Source organism: Mytilus galloprovincialis, chromosome 2, assembly GCF_965363235.1.
Source record: "Mytilus galloprovincialis chromosome 2, xbMytGall1.hap1.1, whole genome shotgun sequence".
Taxonomy (NCBI): domain Eukaryota; kingdom Metazoa; phylum Mollusca; class Bivalvia; order Mytilida; family Mytilidae; genus Mytilus; species Mytilus galloprovincialis.
This window is the reverse complement of record NC_134839.1, coordinates 63,829,680-63,853,977: the sequence shown is the minus strand read 5'-3', so window position 1 is coordinate 63,853,977 and position 24,298 is coordinate 63,829,680. Positions and strand designations below refer to the sequence as shown.

The following is a 24,298-nucleotide window of genomic DNA, read 5'->3' as shown; positions in this document are numbered from 1 at the left end:
CAATGTCTCATAGTTTCAACACTTTGATTTTCTCATTAAAATTACCTACATCTAGATTATGATACTATGTATACACAAAACTTAAATCCTGATAGGTTTACATCTTCTAGAAATACATGCAGGAACAATCTTCTTCAAATATGGTGTGTGGAAAACAATTTGGTTCAAAAACTAAACCAGTTGATCACATGATCAAAAGGCTAATACAATTTCTCCCTAAAACTTCAACTTCACACCATGCTTGTTCCAAGTTCTATTGTTCTAAATAAACAGAATGTGTCAACCTGAAATTTAAATTGCCACTGGGAAAAATGGTATGTTTGACAGAGACAGGAACATTGCACAGCATGCAACAGATCCAATATTGTACAAATGCATTCCCTTCATAGAGTATAACTCCATCTGTAAATGAAACAGTTTTAATTCTGTAGAAAGTGTGCCACAAGATTTGACATGAAGTATTTGATTTAAAGTCCTTATTCTGACCAGACATTTCTGTTGATATAAAATACATAAATTTCCCATAACCCTACCCCTGGCCATGAATTTTCCTACCGGATGGGACAATTATAGAACTGATTTTACCAAAAGTAGACCATGACAATTTTATCATGTAGCTGTTCAGTACTGATTTACAAGAGGGTTAAAATGTACAAACAACATGTGATAAAATTCTTGGTAGTATATTGAATGAAACATGGTAAAAAAAATTTAACCAAATAAAAAGAATTTTTGCAATGTGCAATAATGTAATGCTAAAAAAAAAGGAAACTGGCCTGCCTGGGACTTTGAGATGATCAATAAAAGCGCTGTTAATTTGCTTTTTGTGTGTTTATTTGGTTGTGCAGGTACTGATTTTGTGTCATGGATGGATACTCTTCTATATCCTTTGTTTTTCTATTACAAGATATACCTTTAACTTTGAAAATTCTCTAAATTGTTCTTATACCACAACAGAAAATTTTTTTAAAAGATAATACTTTACTCTAAATTAACAATTGTTGCTAAGATTTTATTATGTGAATAATGCAATGAATGAGTATCACAATAATAAGATATCAGATACATATATCTATATGCATATCTTACATGAGTAAGCATGAATATATACTGGTTTTTATAAACTGTATAGCAGACTGGGAGAAGAACTAGAATGTGTCCATAGTACATAGATGCCCCACACATGCAATCATTTTCTATGTTTAGTGAACTATGAAACTCTAAACTCTAACTTGGCATTAAAATTAGAAAGATAATATCACAGGGAACATGTGTACTATTAAAGTTTCAAATTGATTGGACTTCAACTTCAAGCTGAAGCAAGACAGACGGACAAACGAACAAAAGAAAGAACTGATGGTCACAGAGACCGCAAAATTTAAAGCCTGTATAAAGTGGGGCATAATAAGCAAATACATTCAGAACAATAAATTTTCATTTATTTAGTTTTAAAATAAATCAATAAAAATATCACAGATTCATTAAAATAAAATTTGGTTCTTTATACAAAATGAACATAATAATCACTTCCATTCTAAAAAGATATTGCAATTTCAATCATACATTTGTTTTGTGGCTATTGTCACAACCTGGTTAGACGGGTCTTCGTAATATTTGGTTTATAACACTGATCTAAAAAGTATATTATATTATCTGAAGTAGATAATGTGCCATAATCTTCACAGATGTTTTATAAATGATTTACGAGTAAAAATGTATTCACAATAATGTAAAATATAACTACCACAAAGAATTGAAGACATATGTCTTACATTTGTACAGGGCAGGTAAAAGACAAAGCTGAGATTATGATTTATTTAGATCCTACCTTTTATGTTCTAAAGCAAATCAGTGAAGACCTTAATCAAAATTTAAAATTGAATAATTTGATTTTGGATGTAATGCGTCTTCTGATTGGTTGACTTGTTTTGTTTATCAGCTCATAGACATAATTTAGTCATGTGACTGTGATGTCATCAACGTTTTTTTCATGGTTTACTCCGGTTAATAATGGAATTTGGAATAAAATTATAAGATATAACTGTTATGTTTCTTCTGTCTATTCGAAATAACATAATAAATGTGGTGCACACTTTAAATATCCCATGGTGTCCATAACATTTTTTTATGCTATTTCTTCATAGACAGAAAAAAACATTAGTCATTTCTTAAATAACATTAGTACTATTTACTGATATACAAAAGATGCATTCATGGAAAAGATAGAATATTATAAGGTCAAATGTCAACAACAAAAATTGTATTTGAAAAGCTCTCAACAAAATATACCTGTTGGCTGGACATTCATAAACAAGAATGTGTCCCTAGTACACAGATGCCCCATGCGTACTATAATTTTCTATGTTCAGTGGACCGTGAAAATGGGGTAAAACTCTAATTTGGCATTAACATTAGAAAGGTCATATCATTAAGTTTCAAGATGATTGTACTTCAACTTCATCAAAAAACTACCTCGACCAAAAAATTTAACTTGAAACCAGACAAACAGACGAACAGACCAGAAAACATAATACCCATAAATGGGACATAAAAAGATAAAATGTCATTATGCTTATCAGTTACAATTTTCTTATTATATTTCTAACTTTCAGACATATTCTTCATTTGAATTATTCACTTTTTTACAATCAAAACAAAATAATTTAAAAAATAATTCCATTCATAAACATACATACAATATACACTCATCATGTCCTATGGTTATGATTGTATTTGTAAAATGATCTTTATAACACAAATAACACCAATAACTCTTGGAGTGAATAACAAAAATTGTTCATAAAACAATTAGCCTATTATGATATACATGCTTTTATGGAATTTTTCATGATTTTAATTGATTTTTGTATTTGGCTGATGGTGCAGAATAATGACTGTATGAAGCAAATCACTGCTGTCCTAGTATCTTCTTATTGTGAATAATTGCTATAATTATGACTATTTAGAAAATAATCTTCATAAATTTACTGTCACCATTTTAAGAATTTGATTTATGTATAAGTTGTATACACATGTTATGATCTAGGCTCAATAAAAAATCCCTGATATACGTCATTTCAATTAAAATGCTTGTAAACAAAATTTTCAAAATTTATGTTCATTAACATTACAAGCAATAAAATTATTAAGGTGCAATATTTTTCTGGAAAGTCTTTGTAAACACAACCATTTCTAAATGCCATTCAAATTAGTACCAATTTCTCTATACTAGCCAGAACAACGAAATATGACTAACATCTCCGAATTAGAGTTTTTGTCTAATGCTTAGTATTAGCAACTTTTGGTAGCCAGCATATAGAATTACAAGGCCAAAAATAACGTCAATATGAATTATCCTGAATATGTAAAATCTAGATCATTTTGTATCTGAACACATCAACAAAAGATAGTTTAGATAATCACAAAAATAAATAGATGCAAAAATAATAGATTCTTAAAAATTCACTAATTTACACTAATGCAAACATGAATTTTTGGTTTGACTTTTAACAGCTACACATATAAACTGATTATTTGTCAATTCAAGGTATATCAATCATCATCAAAATGGTATAAAGATTCTTTTTCTTCACAAATAGTTAATAATTTTGTTATGCAGACAGTGTAATTTAAAGCTGACTTGTTCTTTCTTGCTGGTCCATTTTTTGAGATAACATATTCTCTCACAATATGAATTTCTTAATTTGTCCTGTAAAACAAAATGAATAAATAAATGCTATTCAGAATACAGTAATTTAAACTAGAAGAAAATATGAGCTTTTATTGAATGTAAGAAATAAAATCATTCATTTGCTTACCATGCAAACAAATTACTAGACTAACTAGACTAATTTATAATAAACTTGTCCCATTAGTTACAGAGGAAAATATTTTGTTAAAATTGACAAAAATTTTCAAAATTTACAAAATTATTAAAAATTGACTATAAAGGGCAATAACTCCTAAGGGGTCAACTGACCTTTTTGGTCATGTTGACTTGTTTGTGGATCTTACTTTAATGAACATTATTGCTGTTTACAGTTTATCTCTATCTTTAATAATATACAAGATAATAACCAAAAACAGCAAAATTTCCTTAAAAATTTCCAATTCAGGGGCAGCAACCCAACAACCAGTTGTCCGATTCATCTGAAAATTTCAGGGCAGATAGATCTTGACTTGCAAAACAATTTAACACCATGTCTGAGGTGCTCTTAATGCTTTGGTTTCAGAGTTATAAGCCAAAATCTACATTTTACCCCTATGTCCTATTTTTAGCTATGGCGGCCATCTTGGTTGGTTGGCAGGATCACCGCACACATTTTTTAAACTAGATACCTAAATGATCATTATGGCCAAGTATGGTTAAATTTGGACCAGTATTTTAGAGAAGATTTTTGTAAAAGATTAGAAAAATTACGAAAAATTGGTAAAAATGACTATAAAGGGTAATAACTCCTTAAGGGATCAACTGACCATTTTAGTCATATTACCTTATTTGTAGATCTTACTTTGCTGAACATTATTACTGTTTACAGTTTATCTCTATCTATAATAATATTCAAGATAATAGCAAAAAAACGGTATAATTTCCTTAAAATTGCCAATTCAGGGGCAGCAACCCAACAACCGATTGTCAGATTCGTCTGAAAATTTCAGGGCAGATAGATCTTTACCTGATTAACAATTTTACCACCATGTAAGATTTGCTCTAAATGCTCTGGTTTCAAAGTTATAAGCCAAAATCTACATTTACCCCTATTATCTATTTTTAGCCATGGCGGCCATCTTGGTTGGTTGGCCAGGTCACGCCACACAATTTTTAAACTAGATACCCCAATGATGATTGTGGCCAAGTTTGGTTTAATTTGGCACAGTAGTTTCAGAGGAGAAGATTTTTGTAAAGACTAACAATTGACGAGGACTTTGGACGCCGACGCCGTACGCAAAGTGATGAGAAAAGCTCACTTGGCCCTTTGGGTCAGGTGAGCTAAAAATCAGAAAATTAAAGAAAAAAACATCAATTCTTTTATTTTTTCCTCTTTAAAATGACTGAATCATATAACATTATCTTTTCTTTTGTTAAAGTTAAAAAATATGACTAATAAAAACTAGAAAGAGACACTTTAACATAAATAGTTAAATATTTGAAGATTTTTTAAGCTGTTAATGTTATGACCCTCTATCTTTAATAGCTATTTTAAGCTTGTGATTTTTTTCAAACGCACCTTCTTCTCCTTCTTGACATTAACCAGTACACAAACATAGGCCAGATAACTACAAACAAAAATGTCTTCCCTGTTAAGTTGGGAAAAGGCCACCATCCAGACATCTGTAAAAGATTGTTAACATTGCACTTAGTTTATAATAAAAAGACATACTGTTGATTCATTTATTTTCGTGGTTACCAATTTTCGTGGATTGAGGAAAACTTGCATGTTCGAGGATATATAATTTTATGGTTTTGCCAAAGTCTACATAAAAGCCTTCAGAAAATTTGGTAGACATTAAACATTTAAGTTCACCTGTAACCACGAAATCCATGAAAATTGGTATCCAACGAATAATAATGAATCCACAGTACATTACATTGTTTTATATTTTACTTATATTTTCTCGGAGATTACCCAGAGCTTTTGGTGGTGTTCATGTTGCTCAGTCTTTAGTTTTCTATGTTGTGTTTTGTGTACTTTTGTTGGTATTTTTCATTTTTAGCCATGGCTTTGTTAGCTTATTTTCTTCTAATGAGGTTAAATGTTCCCCTAGTACATGTTGCCTCTCTTTTTTCTCCATTGGAGAATATCACAGAATTTCCCATTATTTTTTTACCATAATATAATCAAAGAGGAATGGACCCTCATAATTTATCTTAAACTCTTCTTTTTTTTTTAAATAGAAAAGTATATCAGGTAAAAACAACAATGTGTCCATAGTACACTGCTGTTCCACTCAAAATATCATTTTCTATGTTTAGTGGACCATGAAATTGGTGTCAAAACTCCTAATTTGGCATTATATTACAAAGATCATATCATAGGGAACATGTATACCAAGTTTCTAGATGATTAAACTTCAACTTCATCAAAAACTACCATGACCAAAAAATTAAACCAAAACTGTTATTTGAAGCGAGACAGATAGACGATGGAACGGACCCAAAGACCTTAAAACATAATGCATATAGGTGGGGCATAAAAAATACATTCATTAGATAAAAGAGACAATGCAGAAACTACATTTAATTCTAGCTTGAGATGTTTTAACTGATTTACTAAGACAATCCCTGCAGGCTTAAATTCTCTTTCAGTTAATGAAAGCAAATTGTGACTTGGATGGAGAGTTGTCTTATCAGCACTCATACACATCTTCCTATTTATATAAATACTTACAAATATTGAATTGCTTTGTTCGGCTTTTCTCTGAAATAAGAAATTCAAACTGTAATGACACATATTTTTGAAAAATATTACATATATTATAATCAAGATAAGTTAACTGAGTTTTCTAGTGAGTACACACAGGCACTCGTCTCAGAACTTTTTTTCCCTATATACCTTTATATAACACAAGATACTTAACTCGCGATTTAGAAAAATGTCAGGTGGTGACGAAATTCCGCTATATCCCAATTTCTCCGCTGTCAACCCCACTAAAACTTGTTATTTCGTAATCTAAATTGATTTATCTTCACAATGGTGTATAATACGCCTACTTTTGTTGTCAGAATCATCTTAAGCAATCCTTATGCCTTGTGTTATAGAAAGGTATATAGGGGAACAAAATTCTGAGCTAGTGCTGGTGTGACTACAGTTTCATTTATGTTTTTATTTAATTCTTGTTCAAACCAACATTTGAAAGTACTATCACATAAATTCATAAATAAATAGTCTGGAATTCATTGAAAAATACTGTGTATACATTATTTTCATGGATACCAATTTGCATGGATTGAGGAAAACTTGCACTTTCTTTGATAATTGATTTTGTGGTGTTGCTAAAGTCTATAGAAAAATTGTTATTCATTGAACAATGGAATTCTTGTTAACCGTGTAACCACAAAATCCACAAAAATGAGTATCCAATGAATAATAATGAATGCACAGTAAGTAAAATGTTTGCATTGCCAATAGAGGCTTCCCAAATTCCACAAGGTTTATATGCAGGACATTAATATTCCAATGAAGGATAATCATGATTGCAGGATACTAGAAGACACATGTGAAATTGGGGTAAAATTAATTTTATTTTACACATGAATAAAAAAAATGTTGGGTAAATATATATGTCAATGAAACAACAACCCTATATAATTAACAATATCTAGAGGTATATATATCTAATGTTAATAAATATACAATATAGCAATATGCTTAATTTCAAAATTCACATTGTCTACTGATTAACTACATTTATTTATTACTTATGCTGAAAGAAATACTGAAATGATCTCTTTTATCAATTGAAAAAAAAAAGTATTTAGAAACCAAAGTTCGGACCATTCATTTTTTCAAGTATAGAAATGGCACCAATTCCAATGGTAGTCAAACCTGACTGTTCTATAGTCAATAGCATTGATGACAAAGTAGAATAATATTTGGTTGAGGAGAACTGTCTGCAAACCATGTTTCGGATGGACTAAAAGCAGCTGGGCAAATGAATGGACAGAAAATTAAAGGTACTTAACAAATATTATTCTCCCAGATTTTGTTGTCAGTAAATAAATATTTACCTGTTGCCTAGAAACAGCTTCTAAACTGTCTAGCCTTTGTAATACTGTGTGCATATCTTGTTGAAGCCTCATTAATGTAACAGCAATCTGTTCATTGACTGATCCATACATCTGTGGTGGATATCGAGGGTCTCTTCCTCCTCCTCCTTCTCCTCCCTGTCCTCCCTCAACAGGGAATCCATCATAAAACCCATAACCTTCAACTGAAATCAACAGAACAAGATTTTAATTTTATTTACTTTTTCTGTATATCATTAAAAATAACCAAATATCTATTGCAATTTCACTTAACTATAACCAAATAAAACAAACTTAATTATACATAATTTTTTTAGACCAATAAAAACATAAATGTTTTCATGATCAATATAAGTCAAAACAGATATATATCCAATGGTGTATTTTTTTTTTAATATAGAATGACATTGATGAAAAGTTTCCTGCATATTCCTAAAAATTATTAATAATACATGCAAATTTTACAAACTCACTGTTCAACAGTCAGGGGACTTACTGAAATAAGTGATTTTTAAATCACTTATTTGAGTAGCAAATTCAAGGTTTTGTCACAAATTGGGATTTTGTAGTTTTTTCAAAATTTTAAACACATAGGATTAAATAACATCTTTTAATTAGTAAAATTAAAAAATATGAACTTTTTGCTTCTTTTAAGTAGCAAGGTTTATGCCTTTGATGCTATCATTTACCTGAAAATTCTATTTTAGTTGAAAAAATGCTATAATAATGGCTTTACATAATGAACTGATACTTTCTTCAAAGATTTTTCACAGCAGTGGGAGTATTTTTCCTGTGAAGTTCAAGGTTTCATCTTTCAGATTATGTAATAAAATTCTACTGTTCGCGATAAAAATTTCACTGTTCGGGGGTGTTGAAATTAGTGGGGGTTATTAAAAGAATGATACTTAAACAAGTGATTTTTATGTCATTATCCTAGATTCAGTACAAGGTCATCACCTGAAATGACCTGGTCATCCTAGACAACACAGATGTTGGTTCTGATAAGTTTAGAAACATAATTAGTCCCTGGATCATTAGTATTCTATATTTAAAGCTACACTAATATTAAATCACTTCTTCTAGTGATTAATTTGTACTACTTAAATAGGTGATTATTAAAGAAAGACAACTCTAACTTCAAACCTTTATGGAAATAATGTTACTTGAATCAGTGATTTAGAAAATCACTTGTTTAAGTAAGTCCCCTGACTGTTCAATAAGCATCTTATCGATACCTGTTTAAACAGTTTATTTTAATTTTTTTTAAATTAGCTCAATAAGGATTGTGTATAACTAGTCATATATCAAAATCTCATTAAAAAGCACTCCTTTGTTCAACTAAAAATCATTGAAATTTTTTTTTGATATAGCACAAGGCTAATTTATTTTATGAAATAAATTGCTTATTTCTTTCCAATTAATATAAAATGTACAAAAAATGCATTTATTATTAAAGGAGAAATTGTTTGATTACTTTATTAATCATTTTCAATGCAGTTTCTGACTCTATAAATTTTAGTGAAAAACAGTTCATTGTACCTGGTCTATAACCCTGTGAACTGTATGATCCTTGACTAGGAAGTTTCCCACTAGAACTTCCACCAGGTGGGGATATCTGACCCCCACCACAAGTCCTTATATTTTCTTCCATTAATACTTCAGATTTGGTTAAACTATTTGATTGAGCAGATGAATTTGAATTCTCACTTCCTATTTCACTAAGCCCTGTAACATTTAATGAATCTTCCGATGGTCCATGAACAATTAAACTATCATGTGGAGACTTCTGTTGAAAATTTAATCCAAAAGGGAAGTTCCGTGACATTGATATATTATCTCGATGTAAACGATTTGGAATTGGTGAAAATGTCTGTTGATCTACTTCAACATCAGTTCGTAATGATGGATTAGCACTAAAATGAACATATTTCTGTCTATTATTTTGTAAATTTCCTTTTAATGGTGTTGACATCTGTTGATCTTTAGAGGTCATTCTAGACAACTCCTCCTGTAATGACATAAAAAGTCATGTATTTATTCAAGCATACACATAAAATAAAATAGACATTGGAAATAAGGAATGTGTCAAAGAGACAAAAACCAAACCAAAGGTCAGATAACAGTGGAAAGCAACCACTGGGTCTTCAACAAAAAAAATGCAGCACCTGGAGGCAAGTTTTGTGAAATACCTTAAAAAGAGGACAAAAAAGGTATATCCTTAGTCATAAACATATACCCTGCTGGCTTTTGAATATTGTGAAATATAAGCAAAATTTATCTAATAAAAGAAAATTCAAAAAGTTGCTCCATCTATCAATCAATGAAAATCTTGGTACTTTATAAGGTGTAGTTATTTTTAAAATACAGATTTTGAACGACAAAAAGATCCTTGGAGCTAGAATTTAACTAAAAGGGAAACTAAACATTTTTCTTTCCACCCTAGTAATACATTGTAAATTTGACAAGAAATATACCGGTGATGGTTGATCTGATGTGTCACAAAACTCCTCATCACTTTCACTCTCACTTGTAAGTCTGTCACTAGAGGGCACTTTATCATCTTTCACTGCTTCACCATTAACTGGATGCTCTATATTATCATACAGCATTTCACTGTTTTTCCTAGTATGGTTTTGGGTCTGGATTTCTGGTGTGTGTATTTCTGATTCATCTAGATCTCCGTCATCCTGGTCGTCATGGAAACCATTCATACCACCATTGATATCTTGGTCCTGAGCATTTTTTATACTAGAAATTCTGTCCCAGTTTTGTCTTTCTGAAATTAAATGGTATCTTTTCTTCAAATCTTCCCTTAACATGCATTTATTATCACTGGATTGATAAATTAAAAGGATAATATTGTCAGGTGACTTATATTTCATTTGCAATGTTACTGTCATATCATAAGCATGTCATATATCAAATATTTTACTACAAATATGTATGCATACATTTTGGTAACATAAAATGCAAGCAACAGCCTTATCAAAAACTTGACATCTAAGCAATATCGTTAAAAGATTTTTTGGATACACTTTTGGTCAAATCCAATTAATGTAAATTCAGAAACTATTGCCATGTTTTTTATTTACGGATAGTGAAAAATGCAACATTTTTATGTTTGCAAGAATAAAAACTTGCAGTCATAATTTCATCAGTGATTTTCCTTCATAAAATATTTGTAATCACATTAATTAGAATCCAAATTCTTGTCAGAGGTCAATGATTTGCAACAATAAATGCACACATTAAATTCTGAATTTACACTACAGTAAGAAGAAAATATCTCGAGTTGAGTAAGTTTCTGCATTTTCCCCATAAAATAACTTTTGTTACATCACTGTTGGCAATAAATGCATTTCCTTCAATATCCTTGTTCTATCCAGGTGGCGATGAAATGATGAAAGACAGGTGGATACAAATCATAATACATTTCTGCAAATTTGGTGCACAAGGTTTTAAATTTTCAAGTTGTAAATACCTGAATCTAAAAGAGATAAAGCTGATTCTGTTGGTTTATCTTCACCAAAGTCCTTATCTTGAAAACCTCTAGGCATGCCATTCATCTTGATGTCTTGTTTGACTAGATCTTTAAGTAGAGGATCAACCAGCATGGAGTGGTTCATTGCCATTTCATTTCCATTACCTGTAAAACAAAAGTGGGTTTTATTAACAGACAAAAGGGTAACAGAAATTTCTCAAGTTAATTTTTTTTATTCATGATCTTGTAGTTATACAATATTTTTGAGAATGGGTCATGTTGCATATATATATATGTATCTTGCATGATGTCACTGACATGACTTATAACAAACCTTTCAAAAATTGTTTGTTTATAAATTTATAAATTATTCAGAAATTAAGGTTTCAACTTTCTCAGGTAAAGTTGACCTTAGATGGATTTGGCAATTTTTTTGGTTCTTTTTGGTCATATAATTTTTAAACTGTTTCAGTTCTCATGCACCTTTGCCTTTCAAATATCCAGCTTTGAGCGTTCCTGATCTCGGACGCAGAAAACTGCTCCATATTTTTAAAAATGTCATTTACAAAGTTCTTAATGGGTTAATTCTAATTTCTGTACGTATTCCTTAAGTTTCCAGATAATTTTACTCTATTCTTTATTTGCTTTGCCTATAATTCTCTATTTGTTTTACGCATAATTCTTTATTTTTTTATCCATCATTCTCTATTCTATATTTGTTTTGACCATTATTCTCTAATCTTTGTTTTGCTCTTTACTCTTTAGCTGATTATTCTTTATATTTTATTTATTTAACACATTATTCTGTATTCTTTATTTGCTTTGCCCATTATTTTCTATTTGTTTTGCCTATTATTCTCCTTTCTTTATTTGCTTTCTCCATTATTCTTTATTCGTTTTGCTCTTAATTTTTTTGCCCATTATTCTCTATTCTTTATTTGTATGGCTGGCTTTGAAATTACCTAGTGTCTTTCTCAATAATGACCTTCTGTTTATCTAAATCTCTATTATACTAAACTGCAAAAATAAGTTACCCCCCAAATGAGGAAATTTGCTCCTACCAAAAAGAATACAACCAAAATAAAATAAATTTACACCATTGAGGGTGCAAAATTATCATACAAAACATGACATCATACATGTACAAATGAAACCCTCAAACTGAACTTTATTTCATTACTTGTAAGATTAAAATTTGGATAATATGTCATTAAAACAGCATATTTTAAGGTTGGAGTTGTTTTATTTTTATTTATCTTGTAAAATAATCGAAATTTGTGGATCCAATAATTCAAAATGGTGGACCAAGACCTGCCAATTGTGGATTTGACAGTTAAGACATTTTTCTTGACATAAAGATTTCATTAGAATATGCCATTAAACATACTTATATCTGCTTGTATCACATTTCTATTTGTATCACCATTAGCAAGATCATAAGAATGCTTTTCATCCTCAAACGGTGACCTCTCGTCTATCAATTCATAAAATGTTCCAATGGTGGACATAAAATCCCTTACAGGCTTCTCTTGTGGCATGGCTTCAACAATCTATAATAATAATTTAAAAAAAAACCTTTTAAAACAAGGCAACAAGAATATAAATCAATCAGTTCTGGGGAAACAGCATACTTTAACATGTGATTAGCTGCAGTTCTATAAATCAAAACCTGAAAATCTGGGTTGAGACACCCTTTATTTAAATTTTTCTACAGGAATCAGTCTTTAAAACTATGACATGGATGAAAATAAACAGTTAAACAAATTTGATAATTCTAGAACTGATAATGATAGATGCATTAAAATTCCTTTCAAAAATAAATGATTTTCTTATGCAAAAATTTGTGGCTTATGTCATATATATAGGTATATGCAAAAACAATCACAAATTAGACAATTTTTGAAATTTACTATAATTTTGAATTAAGTTATAATGTACTGTAAAGTACGCAGTCAAGCAGTATGAATTCATTTATGTTATTATTTTTAAATACTTAATGGCCCCTTGACACAATCAATTTCCTCTCTGCATCCATTCCTACAAACATCATAAAAATTTACACTATGGGTAGGAAAAATAGCCCATGTATACCATTTGTATAAGCATTGTTTGCATTATGTTCTGTTCTAAAACAAAAAAAACTCTTGCTTCACTGTTCCTTGTATTCCAGTCATGTTTTGTGAAAAATAGGAAAACATGTAAAGCTTTAATATCTGAAATAGCTCTTACATCTTTTCAATTATCTAACTATCACTACTCATGGACTTGACTTTCCAATACTAGCTCAGTAAATAAATGCAAGCAAAACTGATTTTAAAACGAAATGCTGAATATGCATTAGTAGCAGAATATATTTTTCTATTCAAATTAATGTAAAGAGACAGAGAACTAGTGGTAAAGATGATTTAAAGTGATAAATATGTTAGTGCTAGGTTTCAGAAATCATCCGTACCCTTTTATCCTTGTCACCCATTGTGTTCCACTTGTTTGTGGACAAGGCAATACTCTGAAAAGGTAAAATAAAATTTAAGTTTTTTTTCTCTTTACATTTTGGGAAAAAAGAATTTTTATTTTTTTTACAATTTTTTCATTTTGTCTCGTGGATATTCACCAATTTTCCTGCTCCTATAAAATTCATGTTAAAGGATTTATATTGTTTAGATATCACAAACCTATGTATCATTAATTATCAAGTCTGCACTAACAATAAACTTAACACCATAAATTTAACAATATGATTTATAAACAAGTATTATAAACATATATATGCTATTGTGAAATAAAATGCTGAAATTATAAGGAAAATAAAAAAAATGAAGTGAATACGGAATGAAATAATTAAAATCAACATGCCTTACAATGTACAGTAACCAAACATAAGATATAGGCTGATAACCATGATACAGGAAATATATAAAACTTACTGGCAGTATTCAAACTAACAGGACTTAATCAGACAGGCAGACTCAATAGTTTCCTGTTATTGCTGAATGACAATTATAGTCTTCACAGAACGAAACCATTTTCTTTTGTAAGTTATCAATGTACTTATTATCATATTTTCTTCACAATAACATTTTTCAATACACTGTTTCAAGAAAAATCTGATGGATTGTAATTTGTGTGGTTTTTATATTTCAAGCAATAGTTTTTCTTTTTTCTTTTATAAGTTAACTGTAAAAAGACCTAATGATTCTACATGAAATTGGGCATCCATTACTGTTTTCTGTTGCAAAACCAGTCAGTTCATAAAAATATATATTTTTTTCTAAATTATCTCCCCTTGAATATAACAGATTTGTGTAAAAATTACCTCCCTTGGGCAAATAACAGTAATACATTCCTAAAACATTTCAAACATTTCCTGTACTTTTGACATGTTTCAGATTCAAAAATGGAATATTTCAAACTTTGTTTTTTTCTATATTAAAATTAATTTGACATGTATATAAAACAAAATTTATTTGGCTTTAAAGTAATATCTTTTATACTTTTCATTATGAGCATGTAAACAGGAGATTGAGGAAAGGAACGTTTCAAACGCATTCAAAATAAAAGTTTTAGTTGCAGATGCAAGGCTTGAAAAGCTTTTACATACATATATCTTAAATTGAACTGCCAGAAGTGGATAGATATCTTATTGCACATGTACGAGATAGGGTGGTGGAATCTATTTCTCTAATAAGATTTTGACAATTTATAGGCGAGCTTTTACTTTCTTTTCCATACTTTAATATAATCTACAAAAAGGTTCTTTTTATTTTTAAGTGATGTTATTAAGAATAGTTCTCTGATTTGTGATGTCACAATATTGAAATCAGAGGAAAGCATACAAAAATAATCAATCATTCAGGGAAATAACAAAAATTGCCAAGAATCGAAGAGAGATATTTACTATATCATGGCCTTCAACTTTAAAGTACATTAAGTACCCAATACCTTCTTTAGTTCTTCAACATAAAGATCCATGGCTTGTTCACTTGTTAAAGTTCCAAGCTTGTTCCACGCATCCCTATTAAAAAAATAAAGATGTATGCTGTATCATAGTCATATTAAAAAAATTCAATCACACCATAATATAATTCTTTAAATGTAATCTTGTAGTTTTATAGGCATTGTAATAATAGGTTTTTTTATGGCTAATAAAAAGAAACCAACTATCTCAAAGTGAAGCTTTAATAAATATCTTTGTTGATTACACAGTAACTTGAATAACTTCACTGTGTCTAAAGTACTCTGGTGGCTTAAATGTTGAACTTGATATCTAATATCCAGTACAATGATGGCCCACCTACAGCCAGAGAACAGGGACATGTACATGTAGGATTTCTGTTTACTTATTTGTTATTTGTATGCATTTGTTGAATTAAAAAATGCCAGATTAATTTTTGTTCACTTGTGAGATGGTCAATTTTTTTTTACAGTGAATTTGCATCTTCTTTTAGTTAAAACTTTTCAAATACCTTCTGTATACTAGTATACAAATAAAAAGAAATCTTGGGGTGAGATAACATTTATTATTTATTATGACATTTTTAGTAATTTTCTCCATATGAATATTTAGAGAATGAATATATGGTGATATTGGGTATACTGTGAAAGTACTTTAATTCGTGGGTATCAATTTTCGTGGTTTGATCAATATTAACATGTTCGTGGGTTTTTAAATTCGTGGATTTTAGTTTTCTAATAAAAAAAATAATTGAAAGAAATTGCAAAGTAAACATTGACCCGTGTAAATCGTAGTGATAACACTAATTAACCCATGATAAAGTGATCAACAGATTAAAGACCATCAAAGGTGTTAATTAGGCCATAAATATGTCACCTAAAGAAAACAGTAACATAAACAAATGCTTTAAACGTACCTTGAATTGTCAAATAATTCTTATCAAAATCAAGCCCAGCATGAAATTATTATTTCCCATATGTACGAGAACTATTAGGATATAAAATGAACACTTTATCATACTGGCATATCAATACCGGAAATCTGACTTTCGTCGATCAAAAATATCTTTTATGAGAATAAAAAGATCAACAGTTGTACAGTTTAGGTTATTAAAGATTAAATGGGTATAATCCTGCATACGGTTGTAGTTCTGTGACTGCTATTAAAGTATTCTCAGATTTGGCGTTATTCAATATTTCTCTAGATCATATCAATAGTCAAACCTACCGATGGGGATCTTTCCATGACTTGATTTGGACAATGGTTGTTTTATTTCGTTGGACACTTAAATTCGTGGATAAAGTCATCCACGAAAACCACGAAAATTGGTACCCCACGAATAAAAGTACTTTCACAGTATGCAAAAGAAGCAGCAGCCATCAAAATAACAATGACATCTATAAAAGTAGAGGTCTGTCAACATGCAATCTTCCACACTATAAATTATCTTTGTGAAAACTAATTACAACTAAAGCTTTATGACTTCACTGGTATTTAATGTTCAATTATTAGTTCCAATATTTCTTTTTTCCCCAACTTAAAACAGAACTGTGTGCAGTATGGGCTTTGCTCAATGTTGAAGACCTATACATGTATCTGTTAATTTCTGTGTCTTTTAGTCTCCTGTGAAGAGTTGTAATAATTAGTGTATCATTGGCAATCATACCACATCTTCTTTTTCATATGTATGTTGATCTCTTAATGTTTTGTTTCTTTGTGTTCTTGGTTTGCTGTCAATTTTGAGTATACTGGTACTTCATATCTCCTTTCTATTATAGATAAAAATATATATATATATATATCAAACTCCAAGTATTATTGTTACTGTACAGAGTACTAACCATTTCTTCTTAGCTACTATATCCCAGCTCCATGGCTTTGGTTTTGTACATGTTCCCTCTGTGGCTTGTTTATACAACCCATAAAATGTTAACATTATTTCATATGAAGGCTGGAAGGGTCCTACAAGATAAAATATTATAAATTATAAATTATATATATGTAATTCTCATATAATTCAATGCTTAAACTTGTACAACATACATTATTATTCTCATATATATACATTGCAACTGCCAAGGAGGCTATTTTGCCAGAGCTTCCACTGCCTAATTTTTACAGTCATGCCATATTTTCTTCAAGTTAATTATAACTTCTTGTTGACTTGTTCATTAATATTTGAAGAACCTTACTAATGCTAGATGGTGTATTCAAAAATCTAGACTTTTAACTTTTTTTTTTAGGTTATAGCACTGTCCCAATACTGTCTACTATTTATAAATAATTAAACACCTCGAGGTGAACCAACGCCTGTGTGAATCATTTCGATAGAGTCCCTGAAGTGGATACCTTGGTATGCAGGGTTGTCAAATTATGCAAATGAATGCAACATTAAAATAATACTCCAAATTGACAACAACACTTCAATTGGTCTGCAATTTTATTTGCTATGGTCTACATGTTTCGCCTGCAAGGCAGGCTTCATCAGGACAATTTTTATACAGAAATTGAGCCCCTGAAGTACTCAAAGTGGTGCATTGAATTTGACGTCGTCATGGTGAGAGAAACAATGAAAAGTGAAAGTAGCAATACAGAGTTATAAATAGATAAGATAAATATAGAAAATTAAAGTTTGTATACAATGTAACTTGAGTTCGTTTTACTATTATATGATACATTAAATTGTTCTAAAGGCTTGGCATCTAATAGGACGAACTTCCCATGGTTCCTACCACTTCGCAAGGCTTCTCTTCCAACCTGGCCATAGTTGGAGGTTACTACTTCCCGGCGCGTCGGCAACAATAGGAAGATTATGATCGCCGCTGTGGATAATAAAATTGTCAAAAACTGTTCCTTTGTTAATTATTTGGTGACTCTATATAATTTTTGGATCGTCTGCAGTAGTTGGTCTGTATAATGGCATAGTTGTGAATTCCTAGTTCATTTAAGACCGGCGCCCGTGGTACGTTTCTTCTGCAATCATTTATATCTGCTATCATTTATAGATGTATAGGTGGTATCGGACATCTTGGTCATCTTGATTCAGTTGTTATTTCGTCGTAAGTATGGAATATTCCTTGGTCCATGTATATGCTGGTGGCCTGTAGATCGGCGCGTGTAGCAAGGCGGTTCCTTTCAGATGCAGGGGTTCACGCATAAATAATATTAAATTAAACACCTCGAGGTGAACCAACGCCTGTGTGAATCATTTCGATAGAGTCCCTGAAGTGGATACCTTGGTATGCAGGGTTGTCAAATTATGCAAATGAATGCAACATTAAAATTAAAAATTAGTTTTATTTATAAATAAGGAAAATCTTGAATTTAATCAGTTGATAAATTATTGTTTATTCAATGTTCATTATCGTTCATTGTCAAATAATGAACATTATGCTAAAAACAATACAATGTATATATAACCAATATGAATGCAGGGATCTCCATGGCCTGTTTAACGATGGCACCCCGCCATCGTTCAAATGTCTTGCGCCATCATCAAATGACTCGCGCCATCGTTAAATTGTCTTCCGCCATCGTTCAAAACTTCATCGTTTTTTTGTAGCCCGACACCATTTTTTTTATCAATTATAATCAAATGCATGTCATTGCATAACACTTACTGGCCTTAGGCTTTTTATGTTATAATCCAATACAGTTCTAACGCCTGAGAGATATCCAGATTAAGATCAACTAAGTTTCAGCAAATGTATGATAATTTAGATTAAATAAATAAATTAATAATCCAGTTACAAAGAAAACAGTTTAACAAGTCGAACACATGCTTTATTTTGACTTACGCAATCAGCATCCCCCTTTTTTAAGAAGTACAAAATAAGACGCAAAACAGTAAATATTATTTCATCACAAATAACTTGAGTACTGCTGTACCGATAATTTAGAATTACTTTAAAAAAGTTTAAAAGTAAAAACTTAAATATGTCCTGTAAAGAAATATCGTATTGTAATTCCAAATTCATTTCGTATATTACAATCAAATTGATACATCCTCGTTTCTGGTTTCTATTCAGACTCGAAAGATGCATGTTGCACAGCATCAATTTGCCAGATAAAGTCATTAAAAACCTTTTCATTTGTCAACGTTTGCTTTACAAATCTCTTTAACCTTTAACATAACCCGTACGAATCGTTTTGTTGTTGCTGCAAATCAGCCATACCGGTAATGGGTTCTGAATTTGACAGTGTCCATGAAAATTAAGCTCCAAATCATATGATTTTTAACCCCCATAACAATTACCAAAAATACAAGGAATCTACATGGGGACAGCATTGATCATTCTCGACTAAGGGGGGACCATGAAGACTTGGCATTTGAATGGTTAAAAACGGCAATAAATGAAAATATTGATACTTCTAATTCTGTATTAATGAAAATTCAAATAAATATAATTTAAATAAGCAATGAATTAGCATGTTCACCATTCCTTGTATGGAGGGATAAAATACTTCCAATTGCGCTACACTGTACAGCGTAGACACGGTTTGTAATGGTGAAAATTCCTCCATCGATCAATTTTCATCCATGGAGATCCCTGGAATGCATGCTTTGTCTTTGAGTTAAACTTAAGCAGTACAGGGAGCCAAACCTACATACAATGATAGTCTGTAATTTATTTTGTCTGCTAAGTGAGGGTAGGAATATAGGGTACCCCACTGTCCACATGAAAAATGACAGTAAATTAAAAAAAAAAAAAGTGATTAACATTCTACTTCATTTGATACTTACTGTAGATAAAAATTTTGATTTGACAATAAAAAATTAAATTTCATTTGTTGCTATTATTTAACCTCATCAAAAAAACCTACGTTTGACCAAGGATTTGTATCCTACCGTAGTCTAAAATCGTTCATCTTGTCAGTTCGTTAGGTATTTGTGTTTGAACTTAACACACGGGGAAACTCCGCATTGACGTCACTACGCTACTTCCGGCGTAGAAAAACAATGTAGAATACGTTTTTTCTGCACTTTTGAATAAAAAAACATTTCTGAAGGTAAGTTTTCATTGTTGTTCTCAATTATTGCTAAAAAATGCCAAATTTCTAATGCCCGTTTCAATCCCGACTTCCAAATGTCTAAAAACATTCTAGAACTTCACAAAATCCCACTTCCGGCCTCCATTGCTTTGTGTACATTCCATTCAGCGTCATCAATCTTGTGGCAGGCAATACAGGTCAAGCAAATCGTATTTTTAGGAATTTTAAAATGACATGCTCCTTACGTCTTTCGCGATTTTCCCGCGAAAAAAAGCCCAACCAAAATGAATGGAAAACTAATTGAAAAAACGATGCCCATGCCATAATTTTGTACAGGAATATAGAGTAGGTTAATGAAAAATAATTTACATTTATTTTTCATAGAATTTTCTTTTTATTCATTATAAAAAGATCGATATTCTGACCATCATGACTGTAGATAAATATTCATACAGAATTCTATTGATGTCAAAAAGGATGGCAAAAAAAGACTTTTCCTGTTGAATAAAACCCAAAATTATTGCAAACTATTTTGAAGCAATATCCCACAAAGAAATAACATAATTGCCGTAGACTGGAAAATCCCCTAATTGACAGTAGAGCAATTTGATTGGGTAGAACGAATTGACATCACGTGATTTTGACGCCATTGAAATGTAAATGTAAACAAACAAGGTTAGAAGGTTCAGTATGGGACAGCATCGTACATTTAGTTACTGACAAATAATTATGAGTTACCAAGCTTGACAATGCATGGTAATAAAAAATGAAAGCTAAGTGTACAGAAAAAATAAGAAAAAAATAGCCTTAGGATAACGACTTATCATTACACCTGGATATAGTAAATCCTTGGTTTGACAAAAACGGACATGTACAGTGTACCATGTTATGACCGTTCATTCATTGTTACCAGATTAAAGAATAAACCAGACGATTTGAATTACCGGACTTGGGCTATGTGCTTGTTTTGATAAACCATTAAACGTTTGCAATATAAATTTGGTTTTTATCAGATAATTTTTAACCAAAACAGAACAAAATAAAACATAAAAGTATACATGTACTATTTTGTTTTTACAATCTGAATGAATATATTATTATAAATTAATCATCATTTAAACTTTTGTTTTCATTTCTAAATATGTTTCGAAGCTTTTATTCTCACCCTCTTTTGGCAAACCATGAATAACTTTGACTGCAGCGTCAAATCTCTCTTTTGGTGTTGTCGCCATTTTGCCTATCACGTGATAAAAAAAGTCCGAGTCATATTTACCCTTTATAATTTTCCCGCTATTTTTTAAAAACTTTTTTATTGCATTTGAGCTCGTCAAATACATATAGGTCTGATACTGTTGAAACAGGTTACTACACCCTAGACGGTGAAGAATTTTCTGTCCAACAATATGCAGGGATTATTGTGAAAATAAAAAATGAACATCTGAACCTGCATGAGGCTGAGACATAATGCTTTTTACCGTCAGGCGTTAAACGGTCATTTTCGGATACTGTTAGCGTAAAATTGGTTAAAATCTTTACCGTGATTCGTCAAAATATCATTGACGTGATTCGTCAGAGGTCTCAAATAATTATCGTTACCGTCATTTTTTTGGGGAAAAATTAACGTGATTCGTCAAAATAAATCGATTTTTATATCGTCTAAAAGAAAGTGTACTTTTATGGGCATGTACCAAAAAAATTCCGTTAACGTAATTTGGCAATTTTTTGTTACCGTTATTCAAGGGACATTCGTCGCTGTGAAGGTTCTCTAATTACCACCCTCATAATATTATAGCCCGGAGGTTTTTCTCGCTGCATTGAAGACCCGTTGGTGGCTTTCGGCTGTTGTCTGCTGTTTGGTCGGGTTGTTGTCTCTTTGAAATATTCTCTATTTCCATTCTCAATTTTATATATGTCTCTCAGTGGCTGTCATAAACAAAAACTTATCCGAGAACCCAAGCTAATGGTCATTAGCCACTTTTCAACCCCGAGAACATCAAATGGTTATCCCATAAAAGAAATGGGTTTCAGTCAATCAGCAACCCAACGACAAGAATATAAAAAAATCATATCTAAGAGGAAACCACGTGGGGGCAACATACAGTTTCTTGGCCTACTTTCATTATGAACGCTATAATTTACCTAAACGTTTGAAACCCAGGGATGTTAAAATACATAGAAACGTGAGGAGCTATATCGGACCATACAAAAAAAGAAGTCAATTCACATATGGACAACTTTGCCTGAGGGAGTGGGACGAAAACAAGAACGTCTCATGAGAGCTTGCTGTCGCTCACCTTTGATCACCTTTAATATCAGCTTCAGACATTCGACTTGTTTGTACGGAGATCTTACTTTGCTGAATTGATTTGTCAAGTAATCTTGCTCTCTTTCTATAATTATACTAAAGATAATGTACATAACCCAAAACCGTAAAATTTCCTAAAAATTAAATATTTCTTGACTATTAATTACCCAACAATAAGTTGTCTTATCGGTTTGAAGATTACTGAACAGGTAGGATCTAAACCTGTTAAACACTTTCCGGCACCTATGTAAATTTTGCTCTTACTGGTTTAGTTTTCGAGATGAAAGTCAAAATCTTCATTTGACCCCTATTTTCTTTATAGTAACTGCCGCCATGTTTTTGAATGGATCATTCAAATCCCTTAAGACAATATATAAACTAGATACCCTAAGCAACATTAAATTAAAGTTTTTTTAAGTATATTTGGTCAAGTGTAGTTTCAGAGAAGAAGAATTTTTCTAAAAGTAATAGTCTTTAGACATGCACGAAAAAATGTTCAACAAGGGCAATAAATCCTTGGAGGGTAAATTTAATATTTGATCATGTAGATCATTTATTAATGTCATTTATAGCTTTAAAACCAAGTTCAATCCACCATTTTCTACATAAGAAAATGCCTGTACCAAGTCAGGAATATGACAGTTGTTATCCATTCGTTTGATGTGTTTGAACTTTTGATTTTGCCTTTTTTTGATTGGGGACTTTCTTTTTTAATTTTCCTCTGAGTTCAGTATTTTTGTGATTTTACTTTTTATACTTTCTATCAAGTATAATATTAAGTTTCTTTTTTAATAGCCCGAGATCTTATTCGCTTTAGCAGTGATGTTGTTGATATGAACATCCCGTGACATGTTGGATAAGGTGGTAACAATATATTTTGTTTGTATGGGGACTTTGATCTTAATTGTTACAGTGAGGGAGTTGCATTTTTCTGGGTGGAAATGCATTCATCAAGTATGTGGTTAAGGCATTTTAAGCCATTTTGTAGGATGGTACACTATTGCCGATTTGTAATTATTCTGTATAAAATACAGTCATCTGCAAACAAGCGGGGTTTTTTTTGTTACTGTTACAAGAAGGTCATTTATGAAAATTAGGAAAAGAAGAGTACCCAAGAATGAGCCTTGAGGTACCACCACTGACAACATGCATGCATTTGACTATAGCTAAGTGATACCTCCCCATCTAAGACAACGAGTTCCGTTATATTATTAATGAAAGCTGATAACTTATTCAAGGTATTTACCGACATACGCAAAAATTATCTTCCTTAATATATTTTTATGAGGCACCTTGTCAAATGCCTTGGAGAAGTCTAAATTGTCAGATATGTTTGTATGCCACTATGGAAATTACTGAGTAATTCATGCCTTAATGTAAGAAGTTGTGTTTCACATCTGCGTTTTGCTCTGAAGCCAGGATCATTGTAGAAAAGAAGATGTGGTATGATTGTCCACTATAGTGTGTTAAAGTTGTCCAGATGTTTAGGATGTTACATACTACATTTTGTTTTAACAGCTTGCAGCATATAGACACGTTAAGGAGATAGGTCTGTAGTTATACTGACTAGGTTACTTTTGGCCTTTTTAAACATATGAATATCCAATCATATGGTACATTTCCTTTCAAAAAAGATGTTTTAAATGAAATGAGATGTGGTGCATATATGTGTGCTGGTATTTCATCTAGACCTGTGGCTTTAGATGGATTAAGATTCGTGAAGAGTTTAAAAACTTTTTCTGTACCTTTGATGTTACATGTATTTCTGACTTAGATGATGAGTTGTCTGAAAGAGTGCCGGGTATTTGTTCATCGTAATTT

At 31.1% G+C, this 24,298-nt stretch overlaps 1 protein-coding gene across 2 annotated transcripts; it reads right to left on the bottom strand.

Moving 5' to 3' along the window:
- Window positions 1-1,422: 1,422 nt before the first annotated feature.
- On the bottom strand, window positions 1,423-21,408 carry LOC143064102 (acyl-CoA-binding domain-containing protein 5-like). 2 transcript variants are annotated; one of them, XM_076236661.1, is made up of 12 exons: window positions 21,338-21,408; window positions 17,022-17,142; window positions 15,168-15,240; window positions 13,681-13,734; window positions 12,616-12,778; window positions 11,229-11,393; window positions 10,222-10,523; window positions 9,287-9,755; window positions 7,730-7,932; window positions 6,390-6,419; window positions 5,229-5,332; window positions 1,423-3,709 (listed from the first exon to the last, which is right to left on the bottom strand). In XM_076236661.1, exons 1-12 carry the CDS (start codon window positions 21,402-21,404, stop codon window positions 3,700-3,702), a joined length of 1,761 nt encoding a protein of 586 aa, XP_076092776.1. In that variant the 5' UTR covers window positions 21,405-21,408; the 3' UTR covers window positions 1,423-3,699. The 2 variants fall into 2 exon arrangements, with proteins under 2 accessions (XP_076092776.1, XP_076092777.1); XM_076236662.1 differs by lacking the exon at window positions 13,681-13,734.
- Between the last annotated feature and the right edge of the window lie 2,890 nt (window positions 21,409-24,298).

Bases quoted from the DNA above. Each gene is read 5' to 3' on its own strand.
- LOC143064102 (XM_076236661.1), bottom strand. From the start codon at position 21,404: ATGGCGACAACACCAAAAGAGAGATTTGACGCTGCAGTCAAAGTTATT. The intron at 6,420-7,729 runs GTAAATATTTAT...TTCTTATTTCAG, and splicing joins AAGCTGTTTCTAGGCAACAG to AGAAAAGCCGAACAAAGCAA. The intron at 5,333-6,389 runs GTAAGTATTTAT...AATCTTTTACAG, and splicing joins AACAAAGCAATTCAATATTT to ATGTCTGGATGGTGGCCTTT.